We start from the raw sequence: 25,407 nt of genomic DNA, 5'->3' as shown, positions 1-25,407 counted from the left end.
CAACTCAAAATTATTATTTGGCCGTAAATGAGGATTATCCGTTAAGAGGGGTTTTACTGCAATGCAATTTATGAGCAGGAATTTGCATGCTAACTGCAGCCAACTTCAGCTTGGCAGAAATAATTTAGCCAATGCCAAGATGTCATGTGACATTAAAAAATAAAAAACCCTGGTTGCTAACAGTAGTTTGTTCCACACAGCATTCCGCATTTGCTGGTAAGATCAACCGCACAGCCGAAACCATAGTTAGCCTTTCTCAGTTGCAAAAACCGCTGCCAGTGGTTGCGGTTTATATGTGCGCTGACAGAATAAACTAGAGATGGTTCCCTCCACCGCAACAGTGCAGCAGTCAGTTCTCAGCCTTACTGGGATCCAGTCATCCTTCTTGGACCAGCAATACTTTATAGCTTTAATGGCCACAGAATAATGACAGAATGAGAAGTTTTCTCTCCCACCAAGTCTTTTTTTGAAATTTCCGCAGGTTGCGGATAGCATTTTTGCAGTTCATGTCCAACAGACTTTTTATTATCTTTCACCTTAATTATTTGACCCTGCATGGGGACCCAGTCAGTGCGAATGTCGCTTATTGAATTTATAAAGTTAAAAAAAAAGAATAATCTCGGGCCCTGAAACCAGAACACTGATACCAGCCGACCTTTTGTGGGCGACGATGACTCCAATAATGGCCAGTCATCAACAAAACCAGTTCCAGGGGGATGCTGGACCTTAAATTCCCAGATGGTGTTGAAATCTGCGACAGTAGGCCTTATCGATCAATTACAGTTACAATACATCTGGAATGTAAAGCGCATATTCAAGAGGCAAACCCACTTCAGCTCTGTTTCCTTAACAGATGAAACAAGTACAATCACTGTGCGCAATATTCTTAGTTTTTTTTTCGCCCATAGACACAGATATTTACAACGGTTCCTTTGGGAAAACTGCAGTTTTCGAAAACTTTTTCCTCTCGTCCTACCATCACCCTCTTATACCCATTCGTAGCCCACCCCCAACTGTATCTAGCTGGTATAGCCCACTTAGGGAAACACTGCTCGAAGACATAGATAACAAAGTGCAGGGCTACAACAAGATACTTTGTCACTCGGAGCAAGCCGGAATTTTAACACCACTCTCATAAAGAATGAGCAGTAATTCAGTGCCCCTTCTGGTCAAGTGCCTGGGGCACAAAACTTACTTGCTTGCTTCCCCTCCCCTCCAGCTGTGGCTGTGACAAGGTGGACCCATTGTTGAGCCGACCTAGTATGGTCAATTTGACCCCAAAATTAGACTTTCACTTGTTTAAGAATTAAAAATAGTAATAAAAAGACATTACTAATTTTTAAAAGATTTGAAGATTCTATCTCACATTTGTTTTTGAAAATAATGAAATGGCATTCACGTGAAATTCATAAAAATGAATATTGTCACATCATAGTTTAGCAGCGTGTTGATGTTTGGTAGATTTCACATCTATACGTAAAAAAGCTGTATACAAAAATAAAAGCCTAAACTTGGATAGCGGTATAACTAGAGCCTGGAAGTTCAGGCAAAACGCCATAAATGTCTTTTTTTTTGACAATTTTTTTTTAATTTTCTTGGTAAGAATGTTTATGAAATTTTTGTGCCATAATCTGTAAGACTTGGATATTTTGAGCATTGAAAACTTCAAAAGAATTGGTCTTTTTTAAAATTTTCCAACTCAGTATTAATTATCAGAACCCCCCCCCCCCCATTCGGATATAAATAAGTGATTTGAGATTTGTGTTGCCATGCATTAACTTTGCTTTGACCGGATGGCGTTAGCAGGAATGGGATTGCTGTTGACTCTTTTCGGAGCGGGTTTGGAGCAGCAATCTGTGAATTCGGAGCAATGCACAGAATCATTATCTTTGTGAAAAATGAAAATTTTTTGAACCGAGATAATCAGATTATTAAATTTTGAACATTTTAACCAGTTATAGAGTTCCAGTGTCTAAAATCAGTTTTATGTTTGATAAAACTTACATCCACTTGTACGGACTTAAAAATTTGTCATAATCCAAGCTGGGAGTAAGAAGAAAAAGTAAAAGTTTACAAATCAAAGAAATAAGCATACATTAAAAAAAAAACCTCATGACAGCATGCTGTCATGACATTTTGTTGACTCAGGCCTCTGTCTTCCTCCAATTTCTCAAGAACACTACACATTTTTTCTTTCATTGTTTTCAGACGAACTTGCCCACTTTCGATGTCTACAAAGTTTTTCCCTTTATCCTCACTTCTATCATTTTCTCTGCAGTGTTCAGCATAGCTTTTGATGATGACGACTGAATTTCCAACTCTTTCTTCTGCTTTTAGTCTTTGATTCTCATCTGGTCATGGAACTTTCTTATCAAAAGTTTTTTGGTGCTGAAGTCTGTCTTGGTACTTCTGATGCAAGCTGCGAACAGCTTTCATAAGATTGGCATCGACATCAATATCTTTAGCATTTTGAGAATGCTGTACATAAGATATTATTCGCCTAATGCCATTGATACTTTCAATCGAAAGATTTGATCTATGTTGCAGGAAATGTTTAGTGTAAACAAAGCCCCTCTTGCAGTCTGCATTTTCATGTGGGCAAGACATAATAAGGCTTTGACGAGAACAGGCAAAATTTTGAACTTTGCACTTCCATCCAAGTTTTTCAGATCAAATATAGACCTCCAATACTTATCTAACCTTTGATAACTCACCTGCATATCTTCCCACTGCAGAGAAATCCATTCATCTAAGAGAACAGCAGTATATGAAGGACAAACTTGTGGTAGCTTTGAAACAATGTACTTAAAACAAGCCTTTTTTTAACATGTTAACTGAGGCGGATTTTGCCCCACTAACCTTTCTATTTGTCCCACCAGTGAAGATAAAAAATGACCACTGGTGGGGCAAAGCCCTTTTCTTGTTTTCCTGAAGCAGCTTCAACTTAAAACCCTATACCAATATGAAGGGAGTCAAAGAAAACTCTCACAAAAGATTTCACTATTTGTGAGGCCCATTTTTTTTATTACTGATCTTTTTTTTCAAGGAGAAAGAAAGTTCAACTGAAAAGATTAAATTTTCCAGGGACTGACTTCTCTGGAATAGGTCTTTTGCTCTCATAGAAAGTCAGACAAAGAATAGGTGGAGGATGGCCGAGGCGAACGATATGACCATTGATTGATTTTTTTTTTATGCTCATTAAAGTGAAAACTATTTAGTTACATAACCCTGGGAGTAGGAAGGATCTAAAGTTAAGGGCATCAGATGCCGGGGTTAAAACATTCTATTTTAGAGCAATATAGATAGATAAAGAAGTGCAGTAGCACAAAACCATTCAAATTCAGACACTGGGTGGTCTCCAGATTTAAAGAGAGGGGAATGAAGAAAAAAACTAAATACGGTGAAGAGAGATAGAACCCTGTTTTTATGCGACTTTCGAGAGACCAAACTACGGCATGGTTTTTATTTTGCCGTGATTCTCCCATAACTTTTATTAAGCTTTGGAATTATGCTTAAACGTTATCTGAATATAAAGAAAAAGAAAGGTCATATGAGATTATGATTTTTTGATAAATTCAATCCAATGATGATTTTGCCTTTACTTTAATCTTTTTCTCTCTTTTTTCAGGATTCTTACTATTATTTTACAAATGACCAAAAAAGAAGAAAATTAAAAGCAAATTTGTAAGATTTTTATTATATTTTTTTGGCAACCGTCTCCAAACGTAACTCGGAATATTTAATTTCTTCCCAAGTTTCACTCTTTCACAGATCCAGATTTTTTTTTTTTCATTTTACGTTCAAGACAAAGGGAGGAGGGCTTTTCTTTTCAGAAATTAAGAAAAGCTGATCCCACACAGCCAGCTAGTACGCAAGGTACCACAACCAAAGGAAATTCTACTGGAAGTGAAAGAACGAACTCATGTATTGTACTTGTTTACTTAGCAGCAGACCAGTTGTAAATGCTTTAGGAATAACACTGGAAATGAAGCACTAACACAATGGAAAAAACTCGGAAGAAACATGTAGTAGATACGGGGGGGGGGGGGGGGCAGCGTCAAAGGTGGAGTCGACTGATCTAATGTATATATGAATTGTCATCATCATCATCTTGCTTCCAGACTTCCAAGTCTATCTCAGCCTATGTGTAGTATGCAAAGAAAAAGTATGGTCTGTACATCTAGTGTAGTTGCCTTTCGACAAATGTAAATTATTTTGATTATGGATCACAGAGTTCCCATAGTTTTCAAAACGTACAATAAACAAACCATTTTAGAGCCCACTTTAAAGGGGGTCATCACTTTGCTGAATGTTTATATATCCGTTTACAATCATACTAAAAATTATGGCTTTTCTGGTGATATATTTGTAAAAATATTCATTTCAGTGACATCTTTTGCTACCTTCAAAAAAATTTGAAATCCTATTGACAGAAATTAAACTTTTACCAAGTTTTGGGGTTCCAGTTGAAATAAAAATGCCATGTAATTGATGTTGTGTGTCGAATAAATTAAATAATTTAACATTAATATGTATAGGAATAAACTGCAACCGAAGCCAAACATGTATAATGAATAAGTAAATGAGTGAAAGTCATATAAATGAGAGTCGTATTAATGAGTATTCCACTGTATTGTGGTTTTATGAGTGTTTCTGTGTATACTGAACCCCACTATGTGAATATACAATACTTGAATGATTCCGTCACTATTGAATCTCAAATGTTTGTAAAAATTAGAGAGGTGGGAGAAGGGGAAAAGGGCATGGCATCTGTCTTTGGAGAATGTGTTGTGTGACAGTATCTCTGGATGAAACAAGCCAATGGTCACTCTCAATTGGGACCATATAGTAATAACAAACCATAAAAAAATACTAATCAAGACTTGAGTATCATATGTCAACGCTTTTCTAGGAGAAGCTGTATAATGTAAGATGAAATTTGAGATGATTATAACCTGGAGAATTTCATGTTGAGAATTTATTATTCACAAATGCAGACTTGTGTAAAATTACTTTTTGTTCAGATTTTTTTTTTAATTGACAAACTTGTTTTCCATCTCTTGTTGTGTTCTTTTTGGATTATTTTCTTATCATCATTGAAAAAGGATAGAAATCAACATCTACATTTAAACATCAGAAAAAGTGTAGAATTTTTTCTTGTATTAATTTTCCATTCTAAAGTTTCAGTGTTTGCATGTGTTTCTTTAATACCTGCTTGAGCTTGAACAGTGTTGACAACTTATTTTCCAACTAGATCAGAGTTTTTTTCTTGGCCATTTCGATGGGCCGCTGTGGTGGTAGAGTGGTCATGGTGACGAACTCGCATCGCGAGGATCCGGGTTCGTACCCCACTGGCGCCACAGTGGTGGTCGGCTGAAGTTGGTTTTCTGTGGTTCCCAACTTCAAGGCGCGAATGCAAGCCGATCTCCCCGTTAAAAAGTCTCACCACAGAGAGCAGCAAGCCCACAACGTTACAAATATTCAATCATTACACTTCACTCACAATTTGAAGAATAGATGGCAGCACTGAAATATCAAACACAACACTAGCTACAAGCTCAGACTGTTAGGTGCACTCACTTTGTTCCAGACTCTGCCATGAAGCTGGGCTGAAAGAGATCTCGGCAACAGGATAAGTCCAGTGGCAGAGACCCTGATGTTCATTCATTCGGCCATTTCGATGGAAAAAATACCCATCTAGTTGTGCTTATCCTTTTCAGAAAATTTTCTGGTGTACTAGTAGTCTATTATTAAATCGCATGAAAATACAGGAATGTTCCGAGAAATACGAGACGTATGGTCATCCAAATAATGATTAAAATTAATTCTTGTTTAAGTCCAGTTTCTAATTGTTTTCAATAAAGAGATGAATCTCTTTTTTGAAAACAATCACAATTTTTCTGCATATGCTATACATAGTAATCTTGCTTCCTTTTGTATTTCAATAACATTCTACCTCGCATATGTTTCTTATATTGTTTTGAATCAATGCCAGCACCACGCAACCCTCTCCGATCATGCACCATACTCTCGTTTTTGCCTATTTACTGCAGTTTTGCGTACCTTCATGAAGGTGTATGTACATACATGAATGTATCTATTTTCGCAAATGTTACACTCCTGTTCTGCATGTGCTATAAAATTTCACCTTGCATCCTTTTGTACATGCAATAATCTTCTATCTCGCATATGCTTTTTATATTGTTTTGAATCAATGCTAACACAGTTTCATTATCCCTATTGTGCATAACTTTTAATTGCAGCTCGCTCTGTAAACTTCTGATAGATTTCTTGCCATGGTTTTTTTTTTCAAGTTTATACATTGCCGCCCTCCCTGTTTTGCATATCTTATGCATTAACACAGAGCGAGAGAGTTCTCATTAATTAATTAGTTTAATAATTTCATTAGTTAATGTTTTTATTAATTAGTAATTTCATTAAATTTTTGCCTGCTATGTCATTTGTACAAACACAATGCAGCTTACTCTGCTTCGCGAGTGCCCTTTTTTCTTGCTCCACTAGTTTAAATTTCTTATAAAATGGCCTGGTACTTAATACATGATAATGAAGTATTTTCCAGTTGGAAAACGGGATGAAAACACTTCATTTTTTCCAGCATGGTGTTCTCAAAAGGTAAAACTTTGAGCAAGTACGTCATGATTTCACACCAGTGCAAGTGATCTAGCACCTAATAGAAATTTTTTCTTGAGAACATCCCCCAACTCAGCAAGATTGAATTCTATTTCAGCATCAATAACCATATTTTTCCTCCAGTTCTCACTGCTTTCTTTTGCTACATTCTGAAGCTCAGCAATTCTAACATTCTGAAGTAGTTCAGATTTCAGGAAACGTGCCATAATTTTTCTAACAAGAGCTCCTAGCTCATCATACAAAATGTGTATGAGGGGCTCCTCTTTCTGAAATGTCAGAAAGCCATTGAAAAGTTCCGATTCTTCTTTCAGAAACAAAGCTTTCACCAAAACACTTATCTGAAAGGACATCCTGGATTTAATGCAGTCGAGATGAGTCTGATCTAGACTCCTTACTTCTGAATCAATGCTGAATTATCTTTCATTAATTCTGGAATTATTTCCTTTATTATTTTTTATTAATGCTGAAATTATTTTTTATTAATGCTGGAATTATCTCATTAATAACAGAATTCTTTCATTACAATTAGACTTATCCTTCATTAATTATGTAATTATCTTTAATTAATGCTGGAATTATCTTTCATTTATTTTGGAACTGAAATTATGTCTTTCATTAAAACTAGAATTTTTCTTTCATCAATGTTGAAATTTTCTTTCATTAATTATGGAATTCTCTTTCATTAATTACAGAATTATTTTCCATTATTTCCGGAATTATCTTTCATTAATGCTGTAATTATCACTTTCATTTATTTTGTAACTGAAATATTATCTATTTCATTCTAGAATTTTTCTTTCATTAATTCTGAAATTGTCTTTCGTTAATGCTAAAATTAACGCTTTCATTAATTTTTGGAATTTTATTAGTGCTGGAATTATCTCTTTTATTAATTTTGGAATTATCTCTTTTATTAATTTTGGAATTATCTCACTGATGCTGAAATTATTTCTTTTGATCCGATGCTTGTAGTGACGACATAAAACGTAATGAAGACTTAACGATTTAACCTTTTACCGGCCGAATTCAGATTCCAAGTGATTTTCATTATTTTTTTTGTTAATTTCTCCTTCTGATTTTTTAGTTAAGAGATATCAATCGAGAAATTGAATAAAAAAAATTTCCCTATGCGTTTTCTTGAATGTTCCCAATTGGGAACATTGGCCGGATCTGACTAAACATAATTTTCGCAGTGAAGCCATCTTACAGGATGATGCAAAATTCGTCATCATTTAATTAATTTATTTTAAAAATTAAAGAATATACATATATAATTTTAAAAATGATGGAAATAAATTTCTCTCGAATACACTCAAAAGGCATGTATATCTGGATTATAATAAAGAGCTTATGATCAGCTGAAATGCTGGTCTAAAATTCACAAAAGAATACATACATACGGATTTAGGTTTTTGTATGGATCCCTTGGTAAGTTAAAAGATATTATTTAAAAATATAAAGAGAGAGAAAATATTATTTACAACTCTGGTACCTAAAGGCACATGCTCCGATGACTGCTTACTAGCATATACTTCCATTTTATATGGGAAACCACATTATTTGAGCAAATCATCCAAATTTTAAATCCAAAGCGAATCGGTTTTCCCCATATAAACATCTTACTTGAATGATGAGCGTAATACGGTACTATTGATTCATCGATGCTTAGTTTATCATGGAACAACCCAAACCGAATGTGTGGGAATTTTTCGTTTAATTCATCATAGATAGCCAACTTATCACCGGGTTGTAAGAAAGAGTTATCCATCAAATGTAAGTTATTTTTTTATGTCTCTAAAGTTATTTCTCGGCATAACAGTGGGGACAATCGGTACTGCTGTGTCTACTGAAAGTACTCCAGTAATAATTTTCACTTGGTATTCTGTGATACCCACTTAGCAAAACCAATCCAAAAAACTTTGCGATTTTTTTCCACTCAATTTTTAAATTCGATCCATGTTGTGCGACATAAATATTTGTCATCTCAGCCAAGTAACTGAGGTACTCTTGCGGTAAAAATTTGAAAAAAATATCAATCGAGTCGGCTTGCACTTAGCTCAGGAAACTTATGACTGATTGCTTCAGTAGGTTCACTTATATTTTTGTCGAATGCAGTACTTTTTTTCCACTTCGGTTGCATGAATTTTAGTCTTTTGGCACTTGACACATGATGTTTTCTTATTTTTTGACTGGGTAATTATCTGATCTTTGAAAGGCAATTTTGATGTAGAAGGCATGTTGATAGGATCTACAAATTCACCCACAAATGAACTACGTTATGATCTTAAAACACAGATATCCACAAACATCTGCAGGAACGACCGGGCCAAGCATGTTGTCATCGATATCTTCCTCATCTGTAGCCCGCTCATTTTCATCAGGCAGTAGCTGGCACATTTTGAATTCATCATCAGAGAGATGTGATATATCAGAATCTCTCAAACTCAGTCTAATAAGCTACTAGTATAACAAAAAAGATGGGAAAATGAAGTGTAGAAAGTCACAAGACCAGATATCAACTGAGAACTGAAAGACCAACGTACCAACAAAATTACTCAAAACGTAGAGGGAAGGTTGAAGGGAGGGGGCGGAGGGGGGCAAAGTCAGTCAGAAAAAAGGGGGTGCTGCATGTAAACATCGGAATGTGAAATTTGATACTTTTCCTTCCTTTTGAGACACACCAGAGAGAAGGAAAAAGCAATAAATTGTTTTTTCGGAATGCCACTCCTCTGCATTGCACTTTAGAATAGTCAGTAGTGGCCAATGTTCCCAATTGGGAACAATCGTAGGAAAAGTTCCCTGGAATTCAAACAATTTTTTTTTCTCTCTCATTGAGCATTTTTTATCATTCTTGGCAATATTCTACAATTAAAAAAAAATTGAGGTGCATGTATGTTTACAAAAACTATTTTAATAATTAAAACAAACTTACAGATAATTTCCCTTGAAAATGGGTGATTTTAGAATAATAAATTGATATGATAAGAGCTGAATCGAATAACTTTTGTCTTTTCTAAATTAAGTTCAGAACCTTATATGTTCAGGGAAAAAAAATCAGCTATTTTCGTTAAAGAGAAATATTTTTCTTGAATTAATCAAAAGTATGTTCCCAATTGGGAACATTGGCCGTTAAAAGGTTAATATACGAAAGAAACATAACGAGGAGGATGACACGTGTATACAAATCGGTGGTATAATTCCAACTGGCATTTTTCTTTTTTTTTTACAATCACCAGGAGCCCTCCTCACGCTCCTGGTGATTGTAAAAAAAAAAAGAAAAATGCCAGTTGGAATTATACCACCGATTTGTCAAAAACGGAGGGGCTCGAAAGGCAACACGTGAAACTTCAGCTGATGCAATAGGTTGAGCCATGACAAATGCAAGTATGGAGACCGGCAAATCAAGAGTAGAAAGTTTATTCCTCACCTTGAATTTCCAGGAACGTCTCTATATTGGGTAGAAACGAGTAGACTTGGCTTGAAAAAAAAATATATATATAGTATATCCAAAAGACTAGGAGATTAGACAAGTTTCATCTTTGAAGAGCGTACGAACGGAAAGCACAAGGCGCGAAAACGAAATTTAAACGATGGAGAAATTAACTTCAATGTCCAAAATCAGATGCGTCCTATAGGTCACCAGTGATCCGATGCTTGTAGTGACGACATAAAACGTAATGAAAACTTAACGATTTAATATACGAAAGAAACATAACGAGGAGGATGACACGTGTATACAAATCGGTGGTATAATTCCAACTGGCATTTTTCTTTTTTTTTTACAATCACCAGGAGCGTGAGGAGGGCGCGCCATCTATACAGATAAGAACGCACTACACTTTCATTTATTGTTTTAAACTCCGATTTATGCCATAAGAAAATAAAGGGGGATTGTGTGTGTTTTCACCAAGTCACGTGATCTTCCGACGAATGATATTGCGGACAACATTCTCGGCACTGCCAAGGCAAAGACATTCTCTCCAGCTCGATGGTGCAAACATTGTGCGTCCGTATTTCAGATTCCGAAAACCCGTGTCGTCTCTGATTGGTTGAAAACCCGAATTTTTTTTAGCTTGAAATTCGGTTTTTTAATCAATCGGAGACGACGCGGGTTTTTGGAATCCGAAATACCGACACACTATGTTCTCAGTCAAATGCAGGAAATCTTGGCAGAACCGGTATCTTGATGAATTCTACAAAAAAAAGCCGGAACATACACAAAGGTTTTCTATAAGTTACAGTAGCTAATGGCTATAACAGTAGCAACACCGAGGTTGACGTCACAGCAGGATTTGTACGATGTCATCGAAAGCAAAAGTTTGAAGAGGGAAATTTTGGAGAATCTTGACTGGCACAGAAGTGGCAAATTTTCTCAGAAAATCAATGTTATGGCGCAGTATGTAGCAGGAAATTGCTAATGGCGCACCAATACCATCCCTGCGTTGTGAATTTTGTTTCAGATGAACGCAGTTCGTGTTAGAAAAGCAGAGGAAAACTAGACATTTTTGTTTCTGTACACACGCTTCACATGTGTTTCGCTCAGACACTGGACTGCATTGTATATGTATAGATGACTCTCCTAAGATGTCATGACTCACACAGGGCGGAGTAGGAGCAGACAGGACGCTGGGCCCATGTTTTGATTTTTTGTACCATAAATGCACTGCAAACAACTATGGCTACTTATTAAACATACATATTTAGTATTTAATTAAATTGTCCAGTGTCCCTTAGGGGCGTTTGATATGTGACCACACAGGGCCTTGCACTTGAGGGAGTCCCACATACGTGGTAATATTTAAAAAAAAGTTTTTTCATAAAAATAGAACAAGATTAGTCATGTCTCAACTATAGAAATGAATACGATTATTCCAAATAATACAACAAATAAACAAGAATTATTTGCAACTCGAAAAAAGAGCCCCACAGATAATTTTCTCTAACCAGCTCCACATCTGGTAATGGTGGCTCAGGAATAGACCTAATTATGAGGGTCTACTGACATTCCAGTTTGGGTTTCAAATCAATTTAACTTGGATATAAACAATAATTAAAAGAATAGATGGATTAACTGCAACCGATTTTTCAGCTAGTTTTTGGACCCTTAAAAAATACCTTTGTTTTTAATAATTTTTTCTTCTTTCTAAAAATTATAAATGCCTATTTTAGGCATTTTTAGTGCCTTTTTGACTGCCTATTGCGACCATTTTCAGTGCCTAAACTTCTGGGCTTTGGGGATAACATAGAAAATTTTATGTGAGCACACTAATGTCAATTTCTTAGTCACCATGATCACCTGGTATTTTTAAAGCCCTGTTTATCTCTGTAATCCAACATCTTAGGTAAAAAAATCACTTTTTTGCAACATAAAATCTGAATTGTGCACAGCAAAATACTGTATTTTACCTTTCAAACCTTATTTGCTTTAGCCAGTTTATTTCATTTCTATAAGAACTATTAAATTAAATAGAGTAGCTACAAGCATCAACATAATATAATCAAGTTATCAGAATTGCTGACATCACTCCTTGCGGATCTAGACACCTAATCCCAATCAGTTGCACGAGCCGTAAATTAATTTATGTCACTGTATTATATCATTTTGAAGTTCAACACAGACTGTTTCTTTCAAATGATGAAAGTTTCCATCCATTATACTTTTCTTTATGTATGAAAACAACTGCGACATTTGATACAAGTTATGCAACATCAGTAATACCCGTCCTAAAAGTTCAGAAGCTGTAATCAAATGATGAATGTAGGCACATGAAAACTTCAAGCAAGTGTAACATGGGCAATACTTTGAAATTGGTTGAAATGAATCTGCATAAAAAGAATCTTTCAGATCAATTTCAATAGACGCACTACAGTTTCTATCAAAATTTACCAATTCTGTGTCATGTAATGAAACCACCAATGCTTTTCCCATTCCTGAAAGAATATGTGCATAAGATGAGTCAAATACATCCACACCACATGCAACACCTTCGATGATAGAAGATGGACTTAAAGGGCCATTCATAATCCTGAGTTTATCTGCTGGTAAGCACCGAATTACCTCATTTAAAATTGGCTTGATTTTAAGAAACTGCAAATCGTCAATGATTGATCCATTTAAATGGAAGCCATCAATAACAAATCCATCAACTCTTCTTTTAGCAGTTTCTTTAGCAGATTTTCTCCTCAAGTCCAAGTCATATGCACCTTGAATAGTGCCAAAAACCGATGTACATCTCAATCTTGGTAGATTGGAATGAATCTTGAGACACTCATCTAAGTATGACAAAGAATTTGATATAGATTTAATGAGCCTTTTCCTTTGACAATTCTGTGGTGTGTCACTGTCACAGAGAGCTTGATATGAGAATGGCTGGAAAGAATTTTGAACTTTCATGAAGTCTTCCGGTGATAACGAACGCTTGCCACAGTGAGTCCAAACTGCCACACCCTGCCTAGTATTATAACCGCATGGCGTAACCACGGCAGGATCTTGCATCGAAATGTGAGTGAGGTGTAACGATTCAGATAAACCTATGAAGCGTGACAGGCTTCGGCTGTTGGTCTGTTCGACGGATCCCTGGAAATCCACGACTGTTGGTAATGGTAGCAAAATCAACTTAGACTCGTTGATGGTAGCAATATTGTCATGCGTCAAGTGTGGGACGCAACCGGCACTCGTGTACTGCAAGCACGTCGGTGTCTCCATGTACGATGCAGTGGAGCGCCATACTTGTGCAATCTCTGTCAAACATCCAACGCGACCTCCGCCATTCGTCAATTTTTCCAAAAACTTCATCTTTTTTTCCCTTCAGTTCTTTCAAGCATAAACAGTTCAAGCAAACAGTTTGTAGTTGTAGAATCGAGATTAGATACAAGCGGATGCAAAACAGAAGAAAGAGAAAGAACGCAGCTTTGGGTCTTAGTCAGGGTTCTATTTTGTAATGGCTATTCCCTAGAATGCGATTCAGTTCCCCAAGTCAGTTTCCATCTAGCTATCCAAGCAGCCTCTTCCAGCGAAATTTCTCTCAATAATTTCCCTTTTGACTAAATTTTTCCCCCACACATTCGGAAAAATGTGCTGCCATCTAGCGGGGAAAATACGTAATCAAGTATTTTACAATAGAAATGTATTGCACTGCATTAATTTTTTATTTTTTGCAAAAATTCTTTTGTTCAATGAACTTTCATAATTTCCCACAAATGCTAAGAAATTTCCCATTTGGGCAAATTTTAGCCAATTTTTCCCACGAATATGGGAAATTTCCCACGAGTTACCATCACTGTATCCAAGCTACATTAAAAGAAACTTTCAAGCGGCTTTGACTTTCCACAGAACAGTGTAACGCCGTGATGGTAACCTCGTCAAGCAAAATTTCCCTTGAAAATTTCTCTTTTGAATCAAAAGGGAAATTTTGCGAAAACTTTTGCAAAAAAAAAAAATTAATCAGAAGTTTTGATCAAATTTTTTCCCACACATTCTGAAAATTATGCTGCCATCTATCAGTGGAAATATGCAGTCAAGTACAGTAGACTCTCCGTAAAGGCCCGTTTACACGAGGCAAGCGCTTTAGTGGGCAACTTAATTTTAACTTACCGATTCTTCTTGAAGGTGTCCACACGATTTAGTGGTAAGTAGATGCTCATTGGATAATTTTTACGGAGGTGAGCGCAGTTAGCGCATGCGCGCTTTAGTCTACTCAAATCCACGGAGAGAGACAGACGCAACGCGCGGGAGTATAATAGCAATAATTTTTTATTTATCTGCCATTCAGAGAGGTGTTTTTTTTAAAGCTCATAGCTTTCGTAACGATGGATGAAGATGATCAGGTAGCTGAATACTGTGAGGTCTATTCAGGTCAGAATACTGTGATCAGAGCCACATTATATGACATTTTTTTTAAAGAATATAAATTTATTCACTTAAATAAATTTATTCAATAAAAAAGGGGAAACTATATCATTTGCGCGAGAGCAACACACTGAGCAAGAAGTAGGTCACGCAAGGGAAACAGTTCGCTTGTCCCCTTTTTTCGCCTCTGCCACCCACGCATCAGGAGGTGCCCGTAAGGGGGCGGGAGATGACGCCACAGGGGAAAAAAGAATACACAAATTATAAACTTATGTAAGTCATCGAGAAGAAATATAAGACTTCTCTATTTCTCCTCTAAGTTGTAAATATCGATTATATGATATTTTAATCGAAGTTGAAGAGGAGATAAATTATAAATTATGTAAGCCGAAAATATGGGAGAAGATTCTTGCCATTCGTAGGAAATTCTAAGGTTTAAAAATTAAATAAAAATTCATTAAACAAAAATTATTTCCAAATTTTCGAAATCATTATTTTTTAATTTAATCTATAGAGATGACATCTTTATGTTGAATATTTGATCATGTATTTTTACAACAGATGGCAGCAAATTCGTTCTGGACGAGAGAAATATTCGAAAGCCCCCTTCCAGTTTTTAATTTATGAATCCTCCCACCTGATATATATTTATGAATCTTCAATTTTTTTCAACTCCTGACATCACGTTGACAGAATATTCCATAGCTTTTTCCAACATTGAATAATTTCTAGCTTGTTTGTTAAGGTAATTTTCATTTCAATAGCTCAATAAACATTCATGGCGAAGATATTTTTCAACCAACTTGAAGCTTGTGTCCTCTGGCCAACTCACCATCCAATATTTCCGCGGAATTCTAGCGAAACTTCAGGAGACGACGGAGCATGAACAGGTTCACGCTTGAGATCAAAATAAACCCCTCCGTGAGAGAGCAAAAAGACCCCTCCATCGCGGCAGGTCACGCCCACTGGCGCATGCGAATACGTCTACTTAACCGGAAAAAATAGAACCATTCGTATTCACTTACCAACTATTACTAATATTAGTAGAATTCCGTAATTTCTATGTGTCATTTTGCTGACTGTTGGTTTCTCTATGTATCTCAATCATACTTCATATTCTGCATATTTTATTCTGAGGGTCTTTGATATTCTGTGAGTTACTGAAAGTATAATACTAATTGGACATCTCATTAAGGTAGCATCACTGATTTTTGGGTATTTTTTTTTATCACATATTTGTATCGAAGGATACTTTCTAATAACCAAACTATTGCTGTGGAAAGTTTTTGGTTTGCAATATATTAACTTACCGCCAAGTTCTTGCACTGATTTGTTCTACAATTTTTGTATTTAATTTTGGATACATATTGTCATTTAATGCAGCCAGGCATTGTAATTTTGAAATTCTTGTGATTAGTAGATATAGCCACATTTTTGCTAAGTGAATTTTTGGGGCCCGCTCAATTTTACGAGAAACGTGGAGTAATAATTAAATTGGCTTTTTCATTGGCCAAGATTAGATTTCTAATTAATTTGACGGTATTATTTGCAATTCGTCACGGCTGAATTTTTGTATCTTTGTGTTTTTTTTGTTTTTTTTTGAACACCAACTGGTTCATCAGTATTTGCCTTAATTGATTGGTCATTTATGTGTATTAATTAACGTTTTTCTTTGGTTCCATTTTTGCTACAATCACATTTTTTGTGTCATTTTATTCATATTTTTCATCTATATATATATATATATTTATTTATTTATTTATTTATTTTATCAATTTTGGGGGCCTCCCATAATTACTCAGAATATTCACTAATTGCAATATTGATTTGTGTTGGCCATTTTGGAAGTTGTGCCAATTTCATTTCCAGATGATTTCCGGTCAACCGCTCCCTCCTGTCAGTTGCGAAGCCTCATAAATTGTGAACGTCTTTTCCAACTGTCAGAATATAGACTCATAAATATTGCGCTACATTTTTGCCACCCTTTTACATACTTCTCAGCAGTCAAATTCTTGTCGTAAATAGTGAACATCTCTTCTGTTCCCTTTTTTGCATTTGTGTGTGTGTGTGTGTTTTGTTTTTCTCTTCTCCCCAGTCAGCTATATATATATATTTGCTATGTCTCTATATAGCATTTTGTGTGGTTTTTTTTTTCCTTACTGCCACAATGAGTAGAAAAGAGAAAAACTTGTATTGTGGCCGTTCTATTTCATTTCCCAGTTCATATTTTGATATATTGTATGCATATTATTTTTTTTTTTCGAACCCATTTTGGAATTTTTTGTATTACCTATTAATTAGCTCTGAGAATTGATTCACTCCCTAATTTGGCCTGAGATATTTTGTTGGTACGAATAGATAGCACGTGAATCACTGAGCAGTTTGATACCAAACACAACCTGTCTTCAATAATTGGTTGTGCTAATATTTGCATAATTAACTTGCTTACATACAATACTTAATTTGCGTTTTTCTCGTTTACTTTTGAATATTTTTTGATGAAAATTTTTTTGTGTTCATATTGTCATTGTCTTTCGATTGCTATTCTGAAATTTTTCCTATTCTTTTTTTGAAGAATTTTGTTAATTGGTTTTTCTTAATTTCCCTCATAACTTTTTAATTCTCTGTTTTGGGGGATAAAACTTGCTACTTTGTACAATATCAAGATACATACCGTCTCTTGCCATAAAAACTTTTCTGCCTCAACGGTATCAGAGATATAATTCGCTGATTAATTCAGCTAATTAGAGAATATAAGGCAGGTGATATTTTGGATACTTACTGTCCGATTACCCTGAAACTTGATATTCAGGTTTATACTTGTGATCTATTTCTACTGTACCCACGGAGAATTCTCTAGACTAATAGATCTTGACTTTTTGGCATCGTTGAACTTTTGGACTCTATTAATATGGAACAACCGACTCCAAGTAAGACGATGGTTAAAGAAATCACCAAGGACTTGAAAGGCATGCAACAACGGTTGAAATATCGTCTTCGTTCCAGTATTAAACCAAGGGTCTTAAACGACACTTTGATTGAACACAAGAAAACACACATGAATCTTATGGATGCTAAGGATTTTAAGGAAGATTCATCTCCATCATTGGAATTTACGATCTACTCATCCTCGGATTCTGAGGTAAATTCTACAACCACAAACAAAAGTATCCGAAAAAAGCGTAATCTGGAGAAACAGAGTAAACATTTAGCTAAAAACGAACAGAAACCACGGGCATCAACTTCCAAAGAATTTGACAACGCTGAACATTTGGATGTCCTTCCACCACAGATGTTCCTAAAAGGCATGTTGAATATACAGGACTTATTCAAGGAACTTACACAAATTATTAGATACTCCACTGGAGAGGGGAAAAATTTTAAATTTGGAATCCCTACTCTCCAACGGAAAAGAGCCGAGAAAACCCTCGAGATAATTAACATTTGGGCCATTGGAACACACAACGAGGATCTTCAATATCAGGATCAGGGCACACAGACGACGAATGATGTGCCAAGTTGTTGTGAAGCTCAACAAAACATCCAACAAAACAACACTTTTCTGGTTCACAATCAACATAACCAAACGAGAGACAAAGAAAAAGACTCTACACCAAGCTTGTGTACTGAAAAAGATAAAACAAAAGAGACAAAATTTTTTCCACACAGCCTCGACAATGATGTTGTGTGTGAGATGAGGGAAATCTCACCCAAGGTGACGATGGAGTACATCCCACACAAGTCAAAAAACGCAATGCAAGACATTCAAATTTCAGATGCTGAACGTGAGGAGATAAACCGACAGGCTATATCCACACAACCTCTTCCTCAGAGACTTAAGAAGAAGAAAGACAATATTGTAACTAATGAGGTTTCAACTAATAGAGAAAAGGGGGAAGAGACTATCTTACAGCCTAAGGTAAATCGTCAACCTCGTACAGACGAAACAGTGCAAACTCAACGTACAAATCCTGTTCTTTCAGCCATACAGAAAAAGATGTTTGATATGGCCAACTATTGTCCAGGTAATTTGGCAAATGCAGTGGTTAACAATTACCGACGACGGGAACGAGACGAAGAGGATCTCTTCAATAAAACTTGGACTGTGGTAGCATCAAAGTCCGCCAGAAAAAGAACTCGACAACAATTCCGACAAGCAACGAGAAAACCGCTTTCAAGGTACAACCAGTCTCAACATCAACAGGGAAACTATTCATTTAGTATCAAGACCAACTTCCAGAATAAATTTCATCGACCGACCCAACTTAGAGTCTTTAATTCTGGAAGTCAGTGGAAATCGCGTACGCCAAGAGAGTTTAACATGGAAAGAAATCAACATACAGTTTTTAAGAAACAACGACTGAAATTAGATCAAAGTTTTGTATCGAACCAATGGAAATATAGGCCTTGTGACCTCTGGCTGCAAACGTACTTCACTCAACCAGAGTATTTCAACAATAAAAAAATCCAAGAAGATCTTTTGGAACAATTGTGGTACGCGTTTTTCGATGACAAAGTTGTCAACACTAAACTTCACAAGAATGGCATATCCATACTTTGTTTTACTCAAATAGCACTGCAAGCCATTCAAGACGAAGTGGCGAATAATTTCAAATTGAAATTTAATATATACACGCTTAATAAAGAAAGTCCAATTCAAATTTTCTTATGGCCAGTGTTTTTAAAGTACTTCAATTTAACGCAAATAAATTCAGAAATGCAATGGCACTTCTCTCCCTCCAGGCTGCAAAAAACTCTTGGGATATTTTGCTCCTACAAGAGCCGTTGGTTGGAAACAACAAATTACGTGAAATTCCAGCACATTGGCAGAATTGGATATCAAGAAATAATAAAGCTGCTATTGTGCTGACGAACAAAAACATCATTCAAGATATGCAGAAGACTGGATGTTGTGAAGATATTTATTATTTGAGATGTTAATTTTTTTAAGGAAGGAAAAAACTCATCTCTGCCTCTACCGGGAGTCGAACCCGGGTCCCTCGATTGCCGGACGAGTGCTCTGACCACTAAGCTACAGAGGAGATAGAGATTTTCCTTCACTAGAGCGTATATATGCCGAACGGAACCGTGCAATGGACGGTGAAACCGATCAGCTAATAGCTCATGGACGACGAGCCACCAGAGGGCTATATATATGACATGAATGTCGCTCTCCACTTGTTAATACAAGATATGCAGAAGACTGGATGTTGTGAAGATATTTATTATTTGAGATGTTAATTTTTTTAAGGAAGGAAAAAACTCATCTCTGCCTCTACCGGGAGTCGAACCCGGGTCCATCGATTGCCGACAACATCCAGTCTTCTGCATATCTTGTATTAACAAGTGGAGAGCGACATTCATGTCATATATATAGCCCTCTGGTGGCTCGTCGTCCATGAGCTATTAGCTGATCGGTTTCACCGTCCATTGCACGGTTCCGTTCGGCATATATACGCTCTAGTGAAGGAAAATCTCTATCTCCTCTGTAGCTTAGTGGTCAGAGCACTCGTCCGGCAATCGAGGGACCCGGGTTCGACTCCCGGTAGAGGCAGAGATGAGTTTTTTCCTTCCTTAAAAAATTAACATCTCAAATAATAAATATCTTCACAACATCCAGTCTTCTGCATATCTTGTATTAACAAGTGGAGAGCGACATTCATGTCATAAAAACATCATTGGAGGAGTCTTTGCAATCTTGGACAACTGTGTAGCCATCAAAGTCAGCTCACACAAAGAAGAGGTTACATTCGTATCAGCGTATTCCTCTCCATCCCAAAAACTGGAAGATACAATACTTGAACTTAATTTTATCTGCAATAAGGCTAAATCATCCCCGATTTTCATCTCTGCAGACTTAAACGCCCACCACCAGAGCTGGGAATACAAGGGATACAAGGATATTAATGCACGAGGCTGGACTTCGTTAGATTTCACCCGAGCAAATCACCTGATTTTTCACAACGACAAATCAACCACATATGAGCATTATGGAGCTACCGGAGCACCGGATGTGTCCCTCTCAAACAGCCTCCCACCCTTGGATAACATTCATTGGCATGTTAGAAAAGCTGTGACACACAGCCCGCATTTTTTCATAGAAATCTCAATCCACGAATCCCCAACTCTGAACTTCACTACAAAATTCTCAAATTCTCGTCGTCGTATCCTAAGATTTCTCGATGCTCTTCAAGAAAATTTTGGAGCTCACGAACTGGATATTCAGGAGGCTCAGGATAGACACCATCTCGATCTGGCTACTAACCGTCTTTTCGATACCATCACATCCAAGGGAAATAAATTTCTCCGAGTTTCCAGAGCCAGGAAGAATTATTTCGACAATTGGTGGTGTAAGGAACTCGAAGTAGCCCGAAGGAAAACAAGAGCTAGCAAAAAGAAGTTTCTTAGAGCAAATGATGATAACAGAGAGGTCCTAAGAATAATTTTCCATCGAAACAGAGCAATTTACTTAAAGCTCATTCGGAAATATAAGAAAAACTCCTGGGAAAAATTCTGCACCTTGGCCACAGATCCCTTTGGGACTTTTTATAAGGCCACGGTGAAACATTCATCTTTTTCTCCACAAATTTTTGTATCACTGGATCAAAATCTTTCCATACGGGAACAGGCAAAACTTCAACTTCAACATTTCTTCCCGAATGACTCAGAAAATCATCAGGACTCTTCATCTGACTCTACACGACAAAATTTTCACCAGAACGTCTTCTATCCGGATACGAATGAAATTTCATTCGGAGAGGTGTGGAGGATAGCTTCATTTCTTAACAAAAAGAAGGCACCAGGAATCGACGCAGTTAATAACGTTGTCCTTCAGGCTCTGTTGAAACGTTTTCCGACGATCTTCACTCTTCTCTTCAATAAATGCATCCAGCTCTCATACTTCCCACGGCATTTCAAGAAGAGTCATGTCCTCTTCTTCCTTAAAAAGGACAGAGATCCTTCATATGCTTCGTCATATCGACCGATCCACCTTTTGTCGACAATTGGCAAACTTTTGGAAAAAGTTATATGTCAACGCATCTCATACTATTTAGACAAATCTAATGTACTCAGCCCTTATCAATTTGTTTCAGACACGGAAGATCCACTGAGCAGGCGATGATGGCTATTAAAAACGAAATACTATGCCCAAAATCCAAACGCCATCATAACATTGGATATCCAAGGGGCGTTTGATAATATTAATCATAATATCATCACATCTCAACTTCATAATCTTCCAATTCCTACAAACCTAGCTGACATGATGACCAGTATTCTGAGTGATCGCACAGTGCAAATTGATACACCTGAGGGTCCAGTTCTCCATACAATCACTAAAGGTTGTCCTCAGGGGTCATGTTCTGGACCTTTACTTTGGAACATTTTTATCAATGATCTTTTGCAGCAAAACTGGCATACGCTGATGATTTTATCGTGATTGTTTCAGGATCAGCCGTGGAAAGAACGGGCACTACAGCGACAATCACCTTAAATTCCATCAACACCTGGCTTCAACAAAGGGATCTAAAAATAGCAGCGGAAAAAACATCCTTCCTCTGGATCTCGTCAAAACGACCTCCATCAATTAAGATTGGAGATCAATTCATAAAGAAAAAATCCCAGGTTAAAATTCTTGGAGTTATTTTTGACGATCAACTCAACTGGTCGGCCACATAGCAGAAATATCAAACAAAATTAATGCTCTTCTATCAAAACTTTGGTGCTAGGCAGGCAAGAACTGGGGCATTAATAAGAAAATGAGAAGAACTCTGTACCTCGCGGTTGCTCAAAGAATCATCGTGTATGGAGCAGTCATTTGGGGAGCACACCTCACTGAAGAGCAGGGTCGCCGGATTGATTCCATCCAAAGAGGTTGTCTCCTGTATAGTTTGAAGGCGTACTCAACATCTCCTACAAATGCGCTCCAGGTAGTGACGGGGCTCCCTCCACTGAGGCTATTTGTTGAGTTCGAGGCCAAAAAAGGTCTTCTGTGTAGGAATAAGACAAACATCCAACTTCAAAACGGTACATTTGTAGGACATCTTCAACTCCAGAGTAATGTAACGGGTTGGACAGAACATCCAGCAATTTCTCCAACTGACGTACAAATTTCCACAATTTCATCAGAAGACAGAATAACCTCAGTTGATGATGAAATTTCAATCTACACTGATGGCTCCAAGACGGAAAGTGGTGTGGCCGCTGCATTTGTAATCTACGAGGCAAATGACATTTTGTTCCGATGGTCGTGTAAACTTCACAATAACAATACAGTTTTCTAATCGGAACTTTTTGCCATTTGCATGGCATGTAGAAAAGCAATGGAGAAAACTACTGGAGTGGAAAAACTACTATATTTTCAGACTCTCTCTCATCCTTACACGCGGTCAAGGATCCCCTCTCAAGACATCTGGTCGCAAGACAGGTCAGATCCTCCTTGTGTGCCAGCCCGAATATTAGTTTGGCATGGATGGCTCACACTGGTACTCGGGGAAATGAGGAGGCTGACATCATGGCAAAATCTACAACAGAAAGAGAATCTTCAGACTTTTCTTTATTTCTTCCCAAATGTTGGGCTACGGGAATCCTGAAGAACGAAATGATGGACAAATGGCAATACAGATGGTCTAATGAGAGAAAAACAGGACGTAAAATCTTCGCTCTCATTCCTACAGTCAAGGCCAAATTAAGGAGATGGACCAGAGAAATGTTTCTCTTCTTCTCAGAACACGGTCCATTTCCTTCTTATTTAGCTAGATTCCATCGAAGAACGGACAAATGGGAACAGATGTTGTATGGTCCACCACTTGGCGTCTTTTGGCGACTTTTTTTCGGCGCCAAACATGTCCGACAGCCCGACTAAAAGTCGCCAAGACCGTCCGGACACTACGGACGCCGAAAAAAAAATCGCAGCATGAAAAAAATCAACAATAACAGTATAAATAACAAATAAAAATAATAAATAACAACTGTAAAAATAAATACTCTCATTTCTGGGTTAAATAAATACTCTCATTTCTTGGTTAAGTAAATACTCTCATTTCTGGGTTAAATAAATACTCTCGTTTCTGGGTTAAATAAATACTGTAAAAATAAATACTCTCATTTCCGGGCTAAATAAATACTCTCAAAACTAACCAAACATCGCAGGAAAGCCTATAGTCGTCTAAACGGATATCGGAACCCCAGATATTTTATAATCTTCCCATTTTATGTCCCTAATTATTTCCAGAAAGCCATTGAAAACATCAATGTTTTTGTCTTCGCATGACAGCCGGAACAAAAAAAAAGCCAAATAAAATCTAAAATCTCGCTGCCTATTATATTCCGGCAGCGACGCCTTGACGTGTCGCCAGGCACTCTCAATTGTGTTTGTGTGACAACCAGTGATGGAGTCAACAAACTCTACGCTATGGTTAACTTTGAGGTGGTTGTAACCTATTTCCCCTAGATGATGATAGGCTTTCCAACAATCTGAATAAATAGTTGTTCCCTTTTCTATCCATGTCTCGATGACACTTACGAGAGTAGCCGCGGACCTATCGTGAACGGCTACAAGAAACATCTTCCCTGAGCCCCTCTCTATGCCACCAAAAACCCACTGCCCCTCCACCCTGTGACCTCTATTATACTTCCTCTTCCCAAACTTAGATTCATCTATTTCTACAATCTTCCCTGTGCCGCCCATTTTTTCCGACTTGAGCTCAATATGATCTAGAATCATTTCGTGAACGAATTGACGCCAGTCGGCCAAGGTGTGAGATGAGAAAAGGAACTCCTCTGCTATCCTACTGGAGCTTTCACCTCGCACAATGGAATAGGTGAGCAGCCAAATCTCATGGAGATTCAACTTGCTGCAGCAGAACCACGACCCGTACCTAACAGACTTCTGGGATCTACAACTCCTAACTGTGCATTCCTAAATGAAACCATCAGAAAGTTTTTTTTTCGGGACAACCCTCATAGCACAGTTGCATTTACTGCACAGCATTTCCGACCTAATGAGCCGTGATTCTCTAAGGAATTCTAGGAAAAGGGACTTATTTCGGCACAGGTAGGATAAATAAAACACGATGTTGCCCGCTCCCTCTTTCCCCAAGGTCGCCCTACCATTAGAAAATGTTAGATCGAGGTCTTTAGAAATTATACCCTGATATTTCTTAACTACGCTAAATACAGAAGGCATGCCAAATGAATGAAATAATGAATGAAAAAAATATATAAAGGGAACGGTACAACCTGACCAGAAGAATAATCCAACGGAAACGACGAGAGAAACAAAAAACGAACGCACAAAACAAGAGACGCGCAGAAAATGGTACAACGACTGCATCGAAGTTTTGAAAGACGCGGTTAACAAAAGAAAAAACCCGTTTTGCGAAGCGCGCGCCATCTGGAATAGAAAATTCTGGAAGAACGAAAATTCTAGAACACACGGCAACCCAGAGACCCATTATGACGGTCTTGGCGACTTATCGCGAGGGAAAAAGTCGTCAAAGTCGTGGCGGACCATACAGCATCTGTTCCGACAAATGTAGGTCTGGTGAGGAAGGCACAGTATTACACTACGCCACGTCATGTCCTCTTACAAAAGCTTATCACGTCTCTTCTCCACCTGTCAATGTACAATCAGTGGAAATTGCATCTTCTTGGGAACCAAGAATTCCATCGAAAGATCAATAAATTAATTAACTACATAGAAAACAATGAAGACCATATCATCGTTCCTAGACCGAATGGTGCACAAAACCGGAATGAGATGCAAGACTCCTGCTCCGACTCGGACTATGAACCCTAAATAATTTAATATAAAAAAAAAAGGTCATAAACATGAACAATGAAGTCCGTTGTGTTGCCCGTTGTCATCATTTTTACAATAACATTTGAACAATGATGTTTCGTAA

At 37.2% G+C, this 25,407-nt stretch overlaps 1 protein-coding gene across 1 annotated transcript; it reads right to left on the bottom strand.

The window, feature by feature from the left end:
* Positions 1-11,490: 11,490 nt before the first annotated feature.
* Positions 11,491-13,678, bottom strand: LOC149083288 (queuine tRNA-ribosyltransferase accessory subunit 2). Its single transcript, XM_089236532.1, has one exon. It carries the CDS (start codon positions 13,445-13,447, stop codon positions 12,236-12,238), a length of 1,212 nt encoding a protein of 403 aa, XP_089092658.1. The 5' UTR covers positions 13,448-13,678; the 3' UTR covers positions 11,491-12,235.
* Positions 13,679-25,407: the final 11,729 nt, after the last annotated feature.

Source organism: Pholcus phalangioides, unplaced genomic scaffold (assembly GCF_987345545.1).
Source record: "Pholcus phalangioides strain wild (caught in Gottingen) unplaced genomic scaffold, Ppha-v1.0 ptg000009l_1, whole genome shotgun sequence".
Classification (NCBI taxonomy): domain Eukaryota; kingdom Metazoa; phylum Arthropoda; class Arachnida; order Araneae; family Pholcidae; genus Pholcus; species Pholcus phalangioides.
Note: the sequence above shows the minus strand (reverse complement) of the source record. Positions and strands in the feature narration are given on the sequence as shown.

What these genes read in the sequence shown, in the direction of transcription:
- LOC149083288 (XM_089236532.1), bottom strand. Translation starts at nt 13,447, where the DNA reads ATGAAGTTTTTGGAAAAATTGACGAATGGCGGAGGTCGCGTTGGATGT.